Source organism: Quercus robur, chromosome 2 (assembly GCF_932294415.1).
Source record: "Quercus robur chromosome 2, dhQueRobu3.1, whole genome shotgun sequence".
Classification (NCBI taxonomy): Eukaryota; Viridiplantae; Streptophyta; class Magnoliopsida; order Fagales; family Fagaceae; genus Quercus; species Quercus robur.
Window position 1 is genome coordinate 89,993,365 of NC_065535.1, and position 15,923 is coordinate 90,009,287.

At 44.8% G+C, this 15,923-nt stretch overlaps 1 protein-coding gene across 1 annotated transcript; it reads left to right on the forward strand.

Moving 5' to 3' along the window:
• The first annotated feature begins 5,104 nt into the window (after positions 1 to 5,104).
• Positions 5,105 to 6,043, forward strand: LOC126705300 (uncharacterized). Its single transcript, XM_050404196.1, has one exon. It carries the CDS (start codon positions 5,105 to 5,107, stop codon positions 6,041 to 6,043), a length of 939 nt encoding a protein of 312 aa, XP_050260153.1.
• Positions 6,044 to 15,923: the final 9,880 nt, after the last annotated feature.

A 15,923-nucleotide genomic window follows, 5' to 3' on the forward strand; every position in this document is an offset into this window, starting at 1 on the left:
TTTATGGAAATTCATTTATCACAAACCAAAGCAATATACTTTCTCATTAAAAAGTCAATCTTCAATAACAATACATAAAAGAATTTCAAAATACCATCCCCCAAAAAAGCCAATCTAATTAACGTAAGCCTAGAAAATAAAAAATTCCGATACCCACTATTCATCTATCTATAATTTGATTTTTATCTTTTCTTTCAAAGTTATCTGTCAACCTTACCTAATTTTGTAACTTCAAACTTAAAATATGCAATTCAATATTTCCAAGTGAAGATTCTCATTGGAAAAATCTAATAGTTATAAATCAAAACTTACAATTCTTAAAAGTATGATGTCAAAAGCATAAAAAAGTTTTGGATAAAGGTGTAATATATGCCTTTTGATTTCTCAAGAATAATGCTATAAGAAACTGTAATGTATCCAAACGCTAATAATCACTATTACATACCTATCACAAACTGCTGTTACAATCCCCAGTTTCTTTTCCATGAATTTGGTGTGATCATAGGAAAACAAACCAAATTTCTCATACATATATATTCACTTTATAATCTAGCAAATAAATAAAAGAATTATATTAAAGATGAGAATTGGAGGAGAGGAAAAGAAACAACAAAACTAACCCCTCCCACTCCTCTTTTATTCAAACATGAACCACAAAAAATTAATTAACCTCCATTCTAGCATAGTAAATGTCGAATATGGTGGAAATTAAGCAAAACACCAAAACTACAACTTTATACCAGAAATATAACTTTTCATGCAAATTGAAAAATAAGGACTCCTAAATAGAAAAGCTATTGGCTTACCACAACACAATGACTCCAACTTGACCATCCGATTTTGAGAGATGAGAAGTTGCTACAACGATTTTACATTTAGGGTTTGTGGAGCATAATTTTTTTTTTTTTTTTTGATAAAAAAATCCATATGTATACCATGGTAGTTTTTGTATTTGTATGACTTTCACATCTTCAAAACTCTTGAGTCACATCTCAACATTGCCATTCCATGATTCTTCCCTCCCTCCCCCCCCCCCCCCCCACATAAAGAAGGCTTTGTGTTTGAGGTGTGAGAAAACAAAAGAGAGAAATAGATAGGGGTAGCGTGAAGAGAGGAGTGATTATGTGAATGAAGACTAGAGTGGGAGAGAAGGAGGTTTACTATGTGTGGACCGTTTGAAGTAAAAATAATCTAAATAAAAGACAGATGATGTGGAAAATTGTGGTGCAAGTAACAAAAAGTCAACCAAAAGTCAGAGGCAGGAGTCCTAAACGTGAGTGAGATTGAGGAAGGAGTCCTAAATGTGCTCATGTATTATCGGGTTTAATCAGAATTTAGGTTTTTGTATTATCGGGTTTTAGAAAAAAAAAATTAGAATTTTTTATTAAATAATGTAGACGTGGAAATTTGTGGAGCTTAGCAAAAAAGTAGGAGGCTTCAGTTTTATATATATATATATATATATATATTGATTATGATATTATCATAATAACATAATACATAAGTTTGTAGAATACCTAAGATACTATTGTTTTGTAATACAAGCTACGCTGATTTTAGGGTTACCATACTTTTATATATATATATATATATATATTTTATACAAGATAGAAATTATACTCTAACCTAATCTAAGTGTATATGTGGGCCAAAATTGGGAATTGAGCCCATTTTTCAAACAATATAATTAGTAGGCACAATTTCAAAACTATATTTTTTACTAACATCTCAAGTCTAAGAGACTCGATTTTGGACTATAAATCAAGTCTTTGAGGGTCGGTTTTTATGTTCTGATCAGGTCTGAGGTGGCACTTTGTCCACCTGGAAATCAAGTCTTAGAAACTCAGTTTATATATCGATGCTCAAAGACTCGATGAAAAGATGAAATTTCAGCAAGTGTTGGAGTACAAAACACAAACACAGATCAGCTAGTACAAAACATCTAACCAAATCTACCCACAATAACCACCTAAAATCCATATTTAAAAAAAAAAAAAAAAAGAAACCCATCAGTTTAGAGAGAGAAAGAACCCATCAAATCAAAGAGAAAGAATCTGAGGACCTAAAATCCAGATTAAAAAAAAATATATATAAAAAAAAACCCATCAGATCAGAGAGAGGAAGAACCCATCAGATCAGAGAGAGAAAGACCCAGATCGCGTGGCTTGGGTCTTGCGCTGCCTAGCTGGATCGGGTTCCGGGTTGCTCGGCACGGAGTGGACTTGCGAGTGCCGGTGATCTTCATCTTCGAAAGCTAGATTCTCCCATTTAGAGAGAGAGAGAGAGAGAAGGTGTTTGAGTTTGTGTGTGTGTGTGTGTGTGTGTGTGTGTGAAAGTGAACTGAATATGCAGGGTTAGCTTATAAATCGAGTCTTAGAGACTCGATTTCCAGGTGGTCACCACGTGAAAAAAATACCACATTAGACGTGATCAGACCATGGAAATCGAGTCCCAAAGACTCGATTTATAGGCCCAAAATTGACTCTTTTAAACTTGAGATGTTAGTAAAAAATATAGTTTAAAAACAGTGTCTACTAATTATATTGTTTGAAAATCAGGGTTAATTTCCCATTTTGGCCGTATATGTGTGTGAAACTCTTTCCTGAAAACTTGAACCCTGACCCTTACCCCTCATACTCCACAAGTACTTATACTTGTGGAATGACCATCACACCAGGTAATTGGGTTACCATACTAAGCTAGTCTAATGTATTCCTCTAGATACCACACTTCGGATTCATTGTAATACTCGGTTCAATATAGTAAATATATTGCCATTTAAGGGCTTTTTAATATGAGCATAGGTTGTCAAGTTTTTTTTTTTTTTTTGAGAAAGAAACTGATGGATTTTATTAATAAAATTCAACTACATCCAATTGTAAAATCGAACCAATATGAGATGGGACATCTTTCATCTGTACTTGAAAATCTGGTATGCATAATGCATTTTTAGCCAGACTATGAGCAACCCCATTGTCGTTTCTCTTAATGTGAGAATACAGCAATCCTTCTCTACGAACATGTGAAAACCTAATACAATGAAATAAACTTGCAAAATATTTAACATCACGACTAAGTAAACCAAATGATTCCAAAGATTGCGAATCTACATTCAAAGCGTTCATTGCAATCTCTGAAACTCCCTCTGGGGTGACATCTTCCAAACTCAGATCAGTATTAAACTGTAAATCCTTCGATATAGCCAAAGTTTCAAGCTCTATGACAGTTAGGGGGAGAGGGATGATTCCGACCATGTGTGCCAAGCCTTTTCCTTGGCATTCTCAGATGATCACTCCAATCCCTGCCCTATCTTCTTCTTGAAACATTGTATCGATATAATTTGTGCCCGAACCCTTCACAATTATATCAATAGTCGATCTCCAAAACAACACTAATCCACCTCCCATATCCAAAACAACATCCACAGAATTTTGTTCCCGGAAAATCGCATCATCAGAGTTCACCTTCAAGATCGACCATGGAGGTGGTTTCCAAATGGCACGGTGTGGAGGTTGATTGGACTGATCTGGCTCATTACCCTTCGTTGTTGTTGTTGCACTTTTTTCCTTGTTTGGAATATTGACCATATTAAACACTTGCTGTTGGGATTGCTGGGAATAAGAGTTAATAGGAGCAATAGTTGGTGAGCTGTCATCATTCCCCGCATTTAATTGATCATATTGTTTTCCCCGTGTTGCCCTACTGCCAGCCTGGCTAGCTCTCTCCCTCTCATCAGACACGGTTTGATTGACTGGAGAAATTGAGTGGGAATTAATTACATCAAATTTAAAGCCTCATCATTTCCCCTTATTTGTAAATCAAATAAGTCAGCCTCTGAAACCGAATTAGGAACTGAAAATTCGGACTCCAAAGTAACTCCCTCATTATTAGGAGCATTAATAGGAGGTAATAAGGAGTCCGAAAGCTGTTGGATTCCCTGAATTGGTTGTAACGTGTCTGCCACTTCCACGCAATTAATTTCCTGCGCTCTTTATTGCCTTCAACGGTCTGTAACGTCTCACCATCAATGGTCTTTAGTGCCACATCATCATCGCCCCCTTCTGTCATCCCCTCTGCTGGCTGCACCACCACCGAACCTGCCTCCCCCTCTCTCACCGAAGCGCTTGACTGCGGCTGAACACCATGGAATTGTGCTGCCATGATGAACTCACCGAGTTGTTGACCTCTTTGAAGTACAAAACTCGTAATCTCCCTCTCTGATAGAGTAAAGTGACTCCATTTTTCTAGTAAGTCCTCCATACCAGTGATAGGTAAATATGTTAAATTATCATTGTCTATCATTTTAATTGTGAGGTTTAGTCGTGTGTAATTATAATCCATATTATTGATGGTAAATTTCAATTGGGATTACCTCTAAATATATGCATGGACTAATATTAAGTCAGCCATGTCTGCTATTAAGAACTAAATATAATAAGATTGTATGTGTTACTTTGTGTTCCCGCCGAACATGTTATCCTTAATTTAATTAATGTCAATTAATTTTAGTCCACGATCATATTGGTCATGATTTATGAGTGCCAGCCCAGATCATCTGTTATGCCGTTGTTGACTGACTTTGTCAAAATTGAATAAACGAAACCCGCTGGAAAAAAACTTATTACCATTCCATAGCATTCTTTTACACACACACTTTTATATATATATATATATATATATGTATATACACATTTTTTTCCCATTCTTAGGTTGCTTAAAGATTTCAGTTTTTTGTTAGATTTTTGTGTCACAAAGCCTGCAATTACCCTATTACAATGTTTTGTCTTTTCTCTAAATTTTCTATTTTATATATCTACCTGTTGGTCATGTTCATGAGATGCAATCAAAATGTCACTGTCAGGTTATATGATATTTTGTTAAATTTCTTGGTAACAAGTTTCTTCTTATCCTCTCACCTTAAAGAATGCTTAGGAGTCAATTCCATGAAGAGACTTTTATAATTTTATTCGCTATTTTAAAACAATATAGTAGAAATAGACTAATTCAAATTGCCATAATTACATTGTTTATATAAGCAGCCTCTATCTTGTGCCTTTTCCCTATCGCATAGTGTATCAAATATCAAACCTCCCTAGCTAGCACCATGGAGTCGTATACACTTTTTGGTTTTATGGCAATTCTTGGAGAATCCCTCAAAAATTTCTTAAAACATGGGAAGCTCATGGCTTCCATCACCTTACTCATCCTTTCTCTTCGCTCATTGCTCTTCTTGGCAAACACTTTCTCCATTAAACCATTGCTCAAAGATCTTATCACTAACGCCACCTTCCTACAGCTCACAACTCCGGGTACCTCTGAATTTGCAAAGCTTGTCACTGCTGTGTGGCAAGATCTCCAAGTCTTTGCTGGGTTGGAATGGATTTTCATTGTTACCATCTATGTCACATCCTTATTCTGTGCCGCAACCACAGTCTTAGCATCAGGGGTAACACATAGAGGAATAGACATATCCATCAAAGAATTACTATTGAGAGTAGTGAAATCATGGAAAAGACCTTTCATTACTTGGTTTTACATAGCTTTGTTCGAGTTAGGCTATGGTTTCCTAACATGGGCAACTCTCATTCCCTTGGTGCTGATTTTTCCAGATCATGTTACTTTTTCTGCAATCATAATTTTCATTCTAGCAGCGGTTTTCCTTAGTTACTTGGCTGTTGTTTGGAATTTAGCATTTGTGGTTTCAGTACTAGAAGAAAAATGTGGAATTGATGCACTAGGAAGGGCTGCGGAGCTAGTAAAGGGCTTAAAGTTATGTGGGTTTTTTCTGAATATTGTGTTTGGAATACTATCCTTGGTTTTGATTCCGGGTTTTAGGTTGGTCAACAGCAAACAATTAACAACAATTAGACTATCTATTGTGTTACTTTCGGTCAATTGTTCGTGGCTGATCAGGATGTTTGCATTGATGGCGTTCACTGTCTTCTACTATGAGTGCAAGAATAACCAGGGAGAAAAAGAGATTGGGAGCTTGGAATACACTAAGCTATCCACTGCAGCACAAGTTAGTACAGATATACCCTAAGAAAGGAAAAATATTTGTGTGTGTAATGTAAAAGAACATGTTTTATTTCCTTGCTCTTTTCCTTCGCTTGGACTAATCTATCTTGCTTTGTAATAAACTAATAATCATATTTCTGTTTGTGTTGTACTTGTGTATTTGTTTCAAGGTTCGCTACAATGAGGTTTGATATTTGGAGTAATTAAACCTGATATTACAGTGTTAGATGTAGTAAAAATGTTTAAAATTATATGATTAAATATATATTCAATAAGTAGCATGTATCCTTGTGATGCATGCATTATGCACCAAATATTGCTCCCCTGTATTCACTGATATTCTTTTGAGATGGTTCGCTACTAACTTGTTTTTTGTATGAGATGGTTTTTTTGATGAGATAGTGGCTCCTAAAAAAGTGCCATATATGGGACTGTGATTTCATGAACATGTAATTTTAAATAGAGTGATGGTAGGTTGCTAAACATATATATATATATATATATATAGCCAAAACTGAGAGAAAATTTAAATTCTAAATTGGAGTCTAATTTTGCACCACGTGTCTTATCTAATTTTTAAATTTATATGTCAAGTGAATTATTAGGTGCAAAAATCAAAGAGTTTAAATTCAATTAGATTCTAAATTGAATTTTAATTGGAGCTCAATTTTGTGCCATGTATCTCATCTAATATTTTAATTTTTGTAGCAAGTGAATTATTTCGTATAAAAACCAAATAGTCTAGATCCAATTAGATTCTAAATCATATATATATATATATATATATAAATATAATTGTGATTGTTTTTAAATGTACAAGTGCATATGCACAGGATTACACACTACTTTTATTAAATGATGTATCAATTTTTAAACACAAAAAAGAAAAATAATTAGGAAATTGATTTATTGCCTTGTTGACATGACACGTGTACGGCACCGAGCTTCCAAAGTCCATACTGCCCTTGGGCCCAGACCCATCTAGGCCCCGGGCCCAAGCCCATACCGGCCCTGGATGCAGGCCCGGCGCCGAGCTTCCAAAGCCCGTACTGTCCTTGGGCTCGGACCCTTCTTGAAACTGCCTTAAAGTAAAAACAGGTTTTGAGCACAAAGTTCCCAGAGTTGACCGGTTGATCCTTCCCGGAAGAGCGCATGAGTCATATCCGGGAAGGACATGATATGAACGGGAACGTGAGTTGCCGAACATAATCGGTGCAAATGGAAACAAGTTCCAAGATCATAAATGCTGCACCACCCTTCCACCTAAACGACCACTTTAACCAGATAATACTGGACCTTTAGTAGCACTAACGGTGATTGTAATCATGATCTCCCCACTAACCTTGACTATAAATAGAAGAAAGTTGGGAGAAGAGGGGGTTCAGAAAAATTGAGAGAAAATAGTCAACGAGAGAGCATTTCAACTGAGTGTTACTTTGAGTCTCTCTGCCGAGAACGACCCATTGTAGGAAATCCTTAAACCCACTACAAATAAATTGTGAGCCCAAGGAATCTAAGGCCCAGAACTCTTGTACTTGGTTCTTACAATTGGCGCCCACCGTGGGGCCATCCTACGAAGCTGTGGTTCGAGTGAGACTCAAGCAAAGAAGATGTCTGAGGAGCGTTCAAGAGGGCACGTTCCGAGCAATTCCGCAAGATCTTCTCGGGGATCGACGTGGAGGGAGAGAAGGCAGAAGCGGCTGGAGGATAGGGAGCATTCAAGAGGAGAGGAAAGGTCTGGATTGGGAGAAGGATCGGCCCAAACGCACCGGACGATTTCAAACGTCTCAGCACATCGGCAACATGATGATAGAGACCGGGAGCTGGAGCGGTTGCGCAGATTGGTCATGGACTTGGAGCTGGAGGCAAGGGGTCGGCGCCACGAAAGGAACCACAACCCCCAACCCAGGAGGAACCGTGGCGAGGAAGGTTCCAGCCGATCTGTTACACAACAACACCGGGACCGATCCCATTCTCAAGAGTCACGTCGTCACTCCCGGGATATTCATCGTAGACGGGACCGTTCCCGGTCGCATGGATATGATAACCAAGGGTCAGAGTCGCCAGAGGAGCGGCAGTACCACAACGCCGCGATGGACGCCATGAGCAGGGCCTTGCGGATGGCGGCCCGGTCTCCATTCTCTGACGAGATTGAACGGGCACCCATGCCGAGCAGATTCACGCGTCCACCATTCAATTCCTATGAGGGGAGGACAGACCCCGTGGAGCATGTCAGTCATTACATCCACATGATGTCGTTGCATGCGCACAACGATGCATTGATGTGTAAAGTATTCCCCTCTAGTCTCGGCTCTACCGCACTGAGATGGTTCAATGGGTTGCGGAAAGGTTCTATACATAGCTTCGCCGAGTTGATTCAGGAGTTCGGCAGCAGGTTCGTAACATGCAGCTGAGTGCAATAACCGGTCGACGTGTTGCTGTCCATGAAAATGAGGGTCGGGGAAACCCTTCGGAGCTATGCCAGCCGATATTGGGAACTCTACAATGAGATCGGTGGGGGAAACGAGAAAATTGCGGCTAGTACCTTCAGGATGGGGCTTCCCGAGGATTCTGAACTACGGGAGTCGCTGACAAGAAGACCCCCGGAGGACATGAGGCAACTGATGAGACGCATAGAGGAGTACAAACGCCTGGAGGATGACCGGCTGCAAAGCAGGGGGAAAGCCCCTTTTACGGGGAGATCTCGACAAAGCATCTTACCGCCAAAGCCGAAAAGGGACTTCAGAATGCAGGAACCAGAGGTGCAGATGGAAGGGGTTAATGTGTTGTTTAAAGAGCCCGTGCACAAGATACTGGAACAGATAAGGAACGAGCCATTCTTCAGATGGCCGAACAAAATGGGGGGCGACCCATCTCGGAGGAACCAAAGCCTATACTGCACTTATCACAGAGACAAGGGGCACACCACCGAGCAGTGTAGGGTATTGAAAGATCATCTCGGGCAGTTAGTGAAGGCAGGGCACCTGAAAGAGTTTGTAGCAGATTCCACTGACCGGGAGACCGAGCAGGGCGCCCTACAGAGAAGAAATCCACTTCCACCACCCCGGGGGGTAATCAACGTCATTCATGCTGCACCGAGAGGGGCAGCAGCGGCAAGGATGGTGATGACAGTGGCTCGCGCGGACGGAGAATCATCCAAGAAGCAAAAGAGAGTTGGACGGCTAGACATCTCGTTCGGAGAAGATGATTTCGAAGGAACCATCCAACCTCACGACGACGCTTTGGTGGTGACCGCCCGGATAGGCGGATTCCTGGTGAAGAGGGTGATGATTGATCAGGGTAGCGGGGCTGACGTCATGTACCCGGACCTCTTCGAAGGGCTCGGGTTAAAAACCCAGGATTTGGCAAAGTATAACACGCCATTGGTCTCGTTTGACGGGAGAATTGTGATTCCCGAGGGGCAAATCTCACTCCCTGTGGACATGGAGGGCAAGGAAGTTGTAGTTACGTTCATAGTAGTCCGATCGTTCGCACCTTACACCGCAATCCTGGGGAGGCCGTGGATTCACGCCATGGGGGCTGTTCCGTCCACCCTTCACGTGAAAGTAAAATTTCCTACTGAGCACGGAGTTGTAGAGGTAAGGGGAAATCAGCAGGTGGCGAAGCAATGCCTCGTAGCCGCGGTCCAGTGGGAAAAGGAGCAGCTTGGCCAAGCTGAGTACGCCGAGAAAGAGACTGCATAGCAATTACAGATACCCCAGGAAAAGGGGGCAGACGTTGTCGAGGAGGTACTGAAGGTAAGAATTCTCCCAGATAGTGGCAAATATTTCCAGATAGGTACAAGCATGGATGACCGGGAAAGGGTAGAGATGTTGTTGTTCCTGTTGCAGAACATAGATGTCTTCGCATGGAACCCGTATGAAGTGCCCGGCGTAGACCCCGAGTTCATTGTTCACAAACTCAATGTGGACCCATCATTTCCTCCGAAAAAGCAGAAGCCGAGAAGAGCATCAAAGGAGCACGTCGATGCAGTAAACCTGGAGGTCCAGAGACTGAAGGAAGCCGGGGTCATAAAAGAAATATTCTTCCCGAGATGGCTAGCAAACACTGTCGTAGTAAAGAAGAAGAGCGGTAAATGGAGAGTTTGCGTGGACTTCACCGATTTAAACAAAGCGTGTCCCAAGGATCCGTTCCCGATGCCCAAGATAGATCAGTTGGTGGATGCCACGTACGGGCACCCGAGAATGAGTTTCCTGGACGCCTTCCAAGGCTACCACCAGATTGCCTTAACACCCGAGGACCGAGAGAAGACAGCGTTTATATCCTCGAACGCAAACTATCACTACGAGGTCATGCCGTTTGGATTGAAGAATGCCGGGGCCACCTACCAGCGTATGATGACAAGGATGTTCCGGGAAAAAATTGGTTGCACGGTTGAAGTTTATATCGACGACATGGTGGTAAAGAGCAGAAAAGAGTCGCTGCATACTGAAGACCTTCGAGGAGTATTCGAGATACTACGACGACACAGGCTGCACCTCAATGCCGAAAAGTGCACTTTCGGAGTGGGGGCTGGCAAGTTCCTGGGTTATCTGATCTCCATTCGGGGAATAGAGGCTAACCCCGACCAAGTAGAGGCAATCAATCGCCTCAAACCACCGAGCAACCCTAAGGAGGTGCAGGTGCTCACCGGGATGTTGGCCGCCCTGAACCGATTCATCTCCAAGTTTGCCGATCGCTGCCGGCCATTCTATCAACTTCTGAAGAAGTGGAAGGGGTTTTAATGGGACGAGAGCTGCGATGAAGCTTTTCGAGAACTAAAGGGGTATTTGGCAAAGGCGCCGAGGTTGACGGCCCCGGAGCCCGGGGAGGACCTGTTTATGTACCTTGCAATCACCAATCATGCCGTAAGTGCCGTATTACTAAGGGACCGGGGAGTGCAAATACCGGTGTATTACGTAAGCAAGACCTTGGTCGACGCCGAGACGAGGTACCTGCCTCTTGAAAAGTTGGTTTTGGCCTTGGTACACGCCACGAGGAAGTTACCACACTACTTCCAGGCACACACAGTGTTCGTCCTCACCGAGTATCCATTGCAATCACTGTTGAAGAGATCCGATTTCACGGGACGGATTGCTAAGTGGGGGACTCGGTTGGGATCGTTTGACATAAGATACCGACCAAGAAGCTCGGTGAAAGGGCAGATTCTCGCTGATTTCATCGCGGAATTTACACCTAAGAATGAAGGCCAGGTAATCTGTAGTGCGGAGATTCGCCCGTGGAGGTTATTTGTGGACGGCGCATCAAACGCTATGGGGGCCGGGGCTGGTATTGTCATAATCACCCCTGAAGGTATGCGACTGGAACATTCCTTCAGATTGGGGTTCAAAGCCTCGAACAACGAAGCCGAATATGAGGCCCTGTTGGCCGGACTAAGGGCAGTATTGCATCTGGGCGCCAGGGATGTGGAGATCTACTCAGACTCTCGGCTGGTTGTTTATTAGATCACGGGGGACTTCGAGGCTCGGTATCCCCGAATGAAAGCTTATCTGAGTACGGCAAAGCAGATCATCGGTCAGTTTGGAACGGTAAAGATATCCCAGGTGGCCCGGTCGCAAAACAAGCATGCTGACTCTCTTGCCACGTTAGCCTCATCGGCTACCGAGGACACCCCGAGGCTTATCATGATTGAACTTGTAAGGGAACCAAGCATTTGTGTGAAGACTGCCCTCGACCGTGCCGGAGTAGAGGTTGCGCAGGTGGCGGTGGCCGGACCATGCTGGATGAACCCGATCATAGACTTTCTTTCCGAAGATAAAGTTCCAGAGGATGAGGCCGAGGCCAATAAGATTCGACGAATGGCTCCCAGGTACTGGTTGTCCTCGGACCGAAAGTTGTACAGAAGGTCCTTCGCCGGCCCTTACCTCTTGTGCCTGCATCCTGAAAAAGTCAAGGAGCTTCTAACCGAGCTGCATGAAGGAGTATGCGGCGGGCATGCCGGGGGACGATCTTTAGCACACAGAGCAATGACGCAGGGGTTTTGGTGGCCACAGATGCAGAAGGATGCCGCCGAATACGTTCGGAGTTGCGAACAATGTCAAAGGCACGCCTCAATGATCTATCAGCCGGCCGGACATCTAAACCCTGTCAGCAGCCCGTGGCCATTTGCACAATGGGGGCTCGACATTCTCGGGCCATTCCCCCGAGCAACGGGGAACCGCCGTTTTGTACTAGTGGCCGTGGATTATTTCACAAAGTGGGCTGAAGCCGAAGCCTTGGCCAATATCCGGGATACCGACGTGAAAAAGTTTGTGTGGAAAAACATAGTTACAAGGTTTGGGGTGCCGAATTCACTAGTGACAGACAACGGGCTACAGTTCGACAGCAACGCTTTTCAGACCTTTTGCAGCGAGCTCGGCATCAAGAACAAGTATTCAACCCCGGCATACCCCCAGAGCAACGGCCAAGCTGAAGCAGTAAACAAGACTATTTTGAACGGGCTCAAGAGAAGGTTGGATAGAGCGAAAGGAAGGTGGGCAGAAGAACTACCCAGTGTTTTGTGGGCCTACCGCACGACCCCCAGGAGATCCACGGGGGAAACCCCATTTTCTCTGGCATACGGAGCAGAAGCGGTGATACCAACCGAGGTGAGCTTGTGCAGTGCGCGGGTCGTCGGGTTTGACCCCGTACAGAACGCCAACCTTATGATGGAGCAGTTGGATTGGCTAGAAGAATGCAGGGAAGCCGCGACCGTATGTCTTGCCGAGTATCAGCAGAAGCTGGCGCAAAGGTACAACCGAAATGTAAGGACCAGGGAATTCAGCGCCGGGGAATTGGTGTTAAGAAGGGTAGTAGGGAACATGCGGGACGTGGCTGCAGGGAAGCTTGCTCAGAGTTGGGAGGGACCATACAGAGTCACAGCCATCGCAGGGGCAGGGGCTTACTACTTGGAGGACCTGGACGAGAGGCCACTCCCCCGACCATGGAACGCCAACAACCTGAAGAAATTCTACGCGTAACCGTCGATGTAAGCCAAAACTTGTATTCTATAAAGATTAAGAGTATGATGAACTTTTTTGTCTTTGCTGTTTTTGAACCTGTAGCCGCGCACCAAGAGAATCGCCAGCAGAACCTAAGGACAGAAACCTGACTCTCGGCTCGATCAATATCGCCGAGCAGGTGAAAACCTTACAAACAAAATCCTAAGGACAGAAACCTGACTCTCGGCTCGATCAATATCGCCGAGCAGGTGAAAACCTTACAAACAAAATTCAAAGGCCAGAAACCTGACTCTCGGCTCGATCAATATCGCCGAGCAGGTGAAAACCTGACGAATAAATCTTAAGGGCAGGAACCTGACCCTCGGCTCAATCAATATCGCCGAGCAGGTGAAAACCTTACAAACTAAATCCTAAGGACAGAAACCTGACTCTCGGCTCGATCAATATCACCGAGCAGGTGAAAACCTTACGAACAAAATTCAAAGGCCAGAAACCTGACTCTCGGCTCGATCAATTTCGCCGAGCAGGTGAAAACCTGACGAATAAATCTTAAGGGCAGGAACCTGACCCTCGGCTCGGTCAAAATCACCGAGCATGCGTGAAACTTGCAATTAAATCTATGAAGACAAAAACTTGATTCTCGGTTAAAATCGAATATCCGGACAAACGGAAACTTTGCAAACAAATGCTCGAAGGATGGAAACTCAATTCTCGGTCAAACCGAAACCTGATAAAAACCTAAACCTTTTTACAAAAACTAAGCCCAAATAGCGCTCTCAAAACTACCCACAACTCCGCACAACAGGTTCTCGGGGGTACCATTCTGTTAAACGGCCATAGCACAGGTATAATTCAAGCAAAGCACAAACGGATATAATTTCACTCAACAAATTGAAACAGGAAAAGGAAACGGACTACCAATTAAACAAGTAAAAGGAATTGTTCAATCACCACATCCCGGTGACATGGGCAAAATAAAACCAATAAAATAGAGCAACGGTTCAATCACCACATCCCGGTGACATAGGCAAATAAAAATGAAATAAAAAGAAAATAAAGTCAACTAGGGGGTTGAGTCGGTGGTGGCACTTCCTGCTGGACGATCAGGGAGAAAGGCTGGGCCTCGTCAAGAAGTTCCTGCACAGTAGGTATGCTCGTGGCCTCCAGTTCCTCGGGCTCAGCATGGGAGTCGATTTGTTCGACCAACTCCCTCATACTGGCCGTCTCCTCCTCATCAAGTGCAGCCGGGGCGTCCTGGCCGGCAGGTACAGGGTTCGGAAATGGAATCTGGCTGGGGTCCCTCAGCGGTGAGTCCTCAGGAACTCCCATTGCCTGAAGAGCAGCAAACCACCCGGCCTCGAAACCCATACGCCGAGCCCTAGTCACCACCGGCTCTGCGGAGTTCTCGGCATCGGCGAAACCTACGTCATACCACTTTTGCTCCGCGGCCGCCAAGCCGGCCCTGAGATCGGCTATCTCGTCAGCATGAGAAATGTTGAGGCTGAGGGCTTCGGCTAGCTTAAGTTCCGTCTCATTTTGCCGGGCCAGGAGCTCGGTACACCTTTTTTCAGCCGATGCTCGGAACTTCTCCGCGGCAGCAGCCTTCTTCTCGGCAGACTCAGCAATCTTTGCCTTTTCCTTGGCGGTTTTTATTGCTGCCTCCCGCGCCTCCTTCTCGCGCTCATTCTCCTTATCAAGCTCTCGTGCCCGGGCAGCCACGATATGAGCCAGTTGAGCGGCCTAGCAAGCACGGGGGTTAACAAAGAAACCCAGGGAAATCTATATATATACGAAAGTAAAGAGATAAAAGAATTACCGCAATGGCGTGCCACTCTAACCGGCGCCCCACAGACTCCTCGGACCCATCCTCGAAAGCATGCACGTCCTCGGGGAGTTGAAGAGCTCCAGCCAAAGTCTGGGCGATACGACCGCCCTCGCCCTTATCCCACATCCGAATGGAGGCGGTTGAGGGCAATGGCTTGCCGTCCAAAAGGAACTTAGGCTCCCATGCTGGAGCCACTTGGGAGGAGGACGCGCCCCCCGTGCCAGCTTCGGTTGGCGGCTCGCGGATAACGATTCCGCCAGTTGGACGGGGAGGAGTCTGAACTACGGCGTCCCTCGGACCCGTGGAATGTTGCTCGGTTACTTTCTGTTTCTTCCGGGCACGTCCGGACTGCGAGGGGGGAGGAGGTTGAGAAACTGGACCCCGACCCTGAGTAGGCGGGGGCTGGTTGGTCGGCCGGGCACCAGGCACGAACCTGTCGAGGGTCATTGCTCTCCTTGCCACCATTCTTACACCGGGCTGGATCGCTTCAGCTAGCAGGTTAGCCGCGTCTGTCACTTGCTGTTGGTGCTCGGCAGGTGGATCCTCGGGATGGGGCTGCTCTTGGGCTTGGTCCCCTTGTTGTATGGCTTCGTGAGCTCTCTCTCTAAGGCGCCGGGACACCTGTTCCGTGGAATCGTCTCGCTGGGGAACTAGTTCGTCCGCGGTAGTGAACCGCCGACCAAATTCCCTCGCTTCCCCGGTTGTAAGCTTCGGCGGCAAAAAGTTCACGTACCGGACGTCTATGTACGATAGCAGGGGGCTGTCAACTATCAACGCCTGCTTGAAAGGCTGCCAAGTAGAGTAAACCGGTTCCACGCCGAGGATCAGGTGTGAGGCCCGGAGTTGCCCGTCCCAATGCACAAAGATCTCGGAACGGAGGACGAAGTTTAGGTCCTTGACGTGGACAGCTCTGAGGTCCTGAACAAAAACTTTGCCGTCTGCAAAAGAACAGATAACGCGTTAGCTTTTAACAAATAAAAATTTTCTTTTACTCAGAAAACTATAAGAAGAGGAGGGTACGAACCCACTTCACGCCGTGTGAGGGGGCAAGGGATCTCCCCGACAAACCAATTGCCGCGCACCCTGACGAACTCCCCGGTGGAGTTCCTGTTCGAATC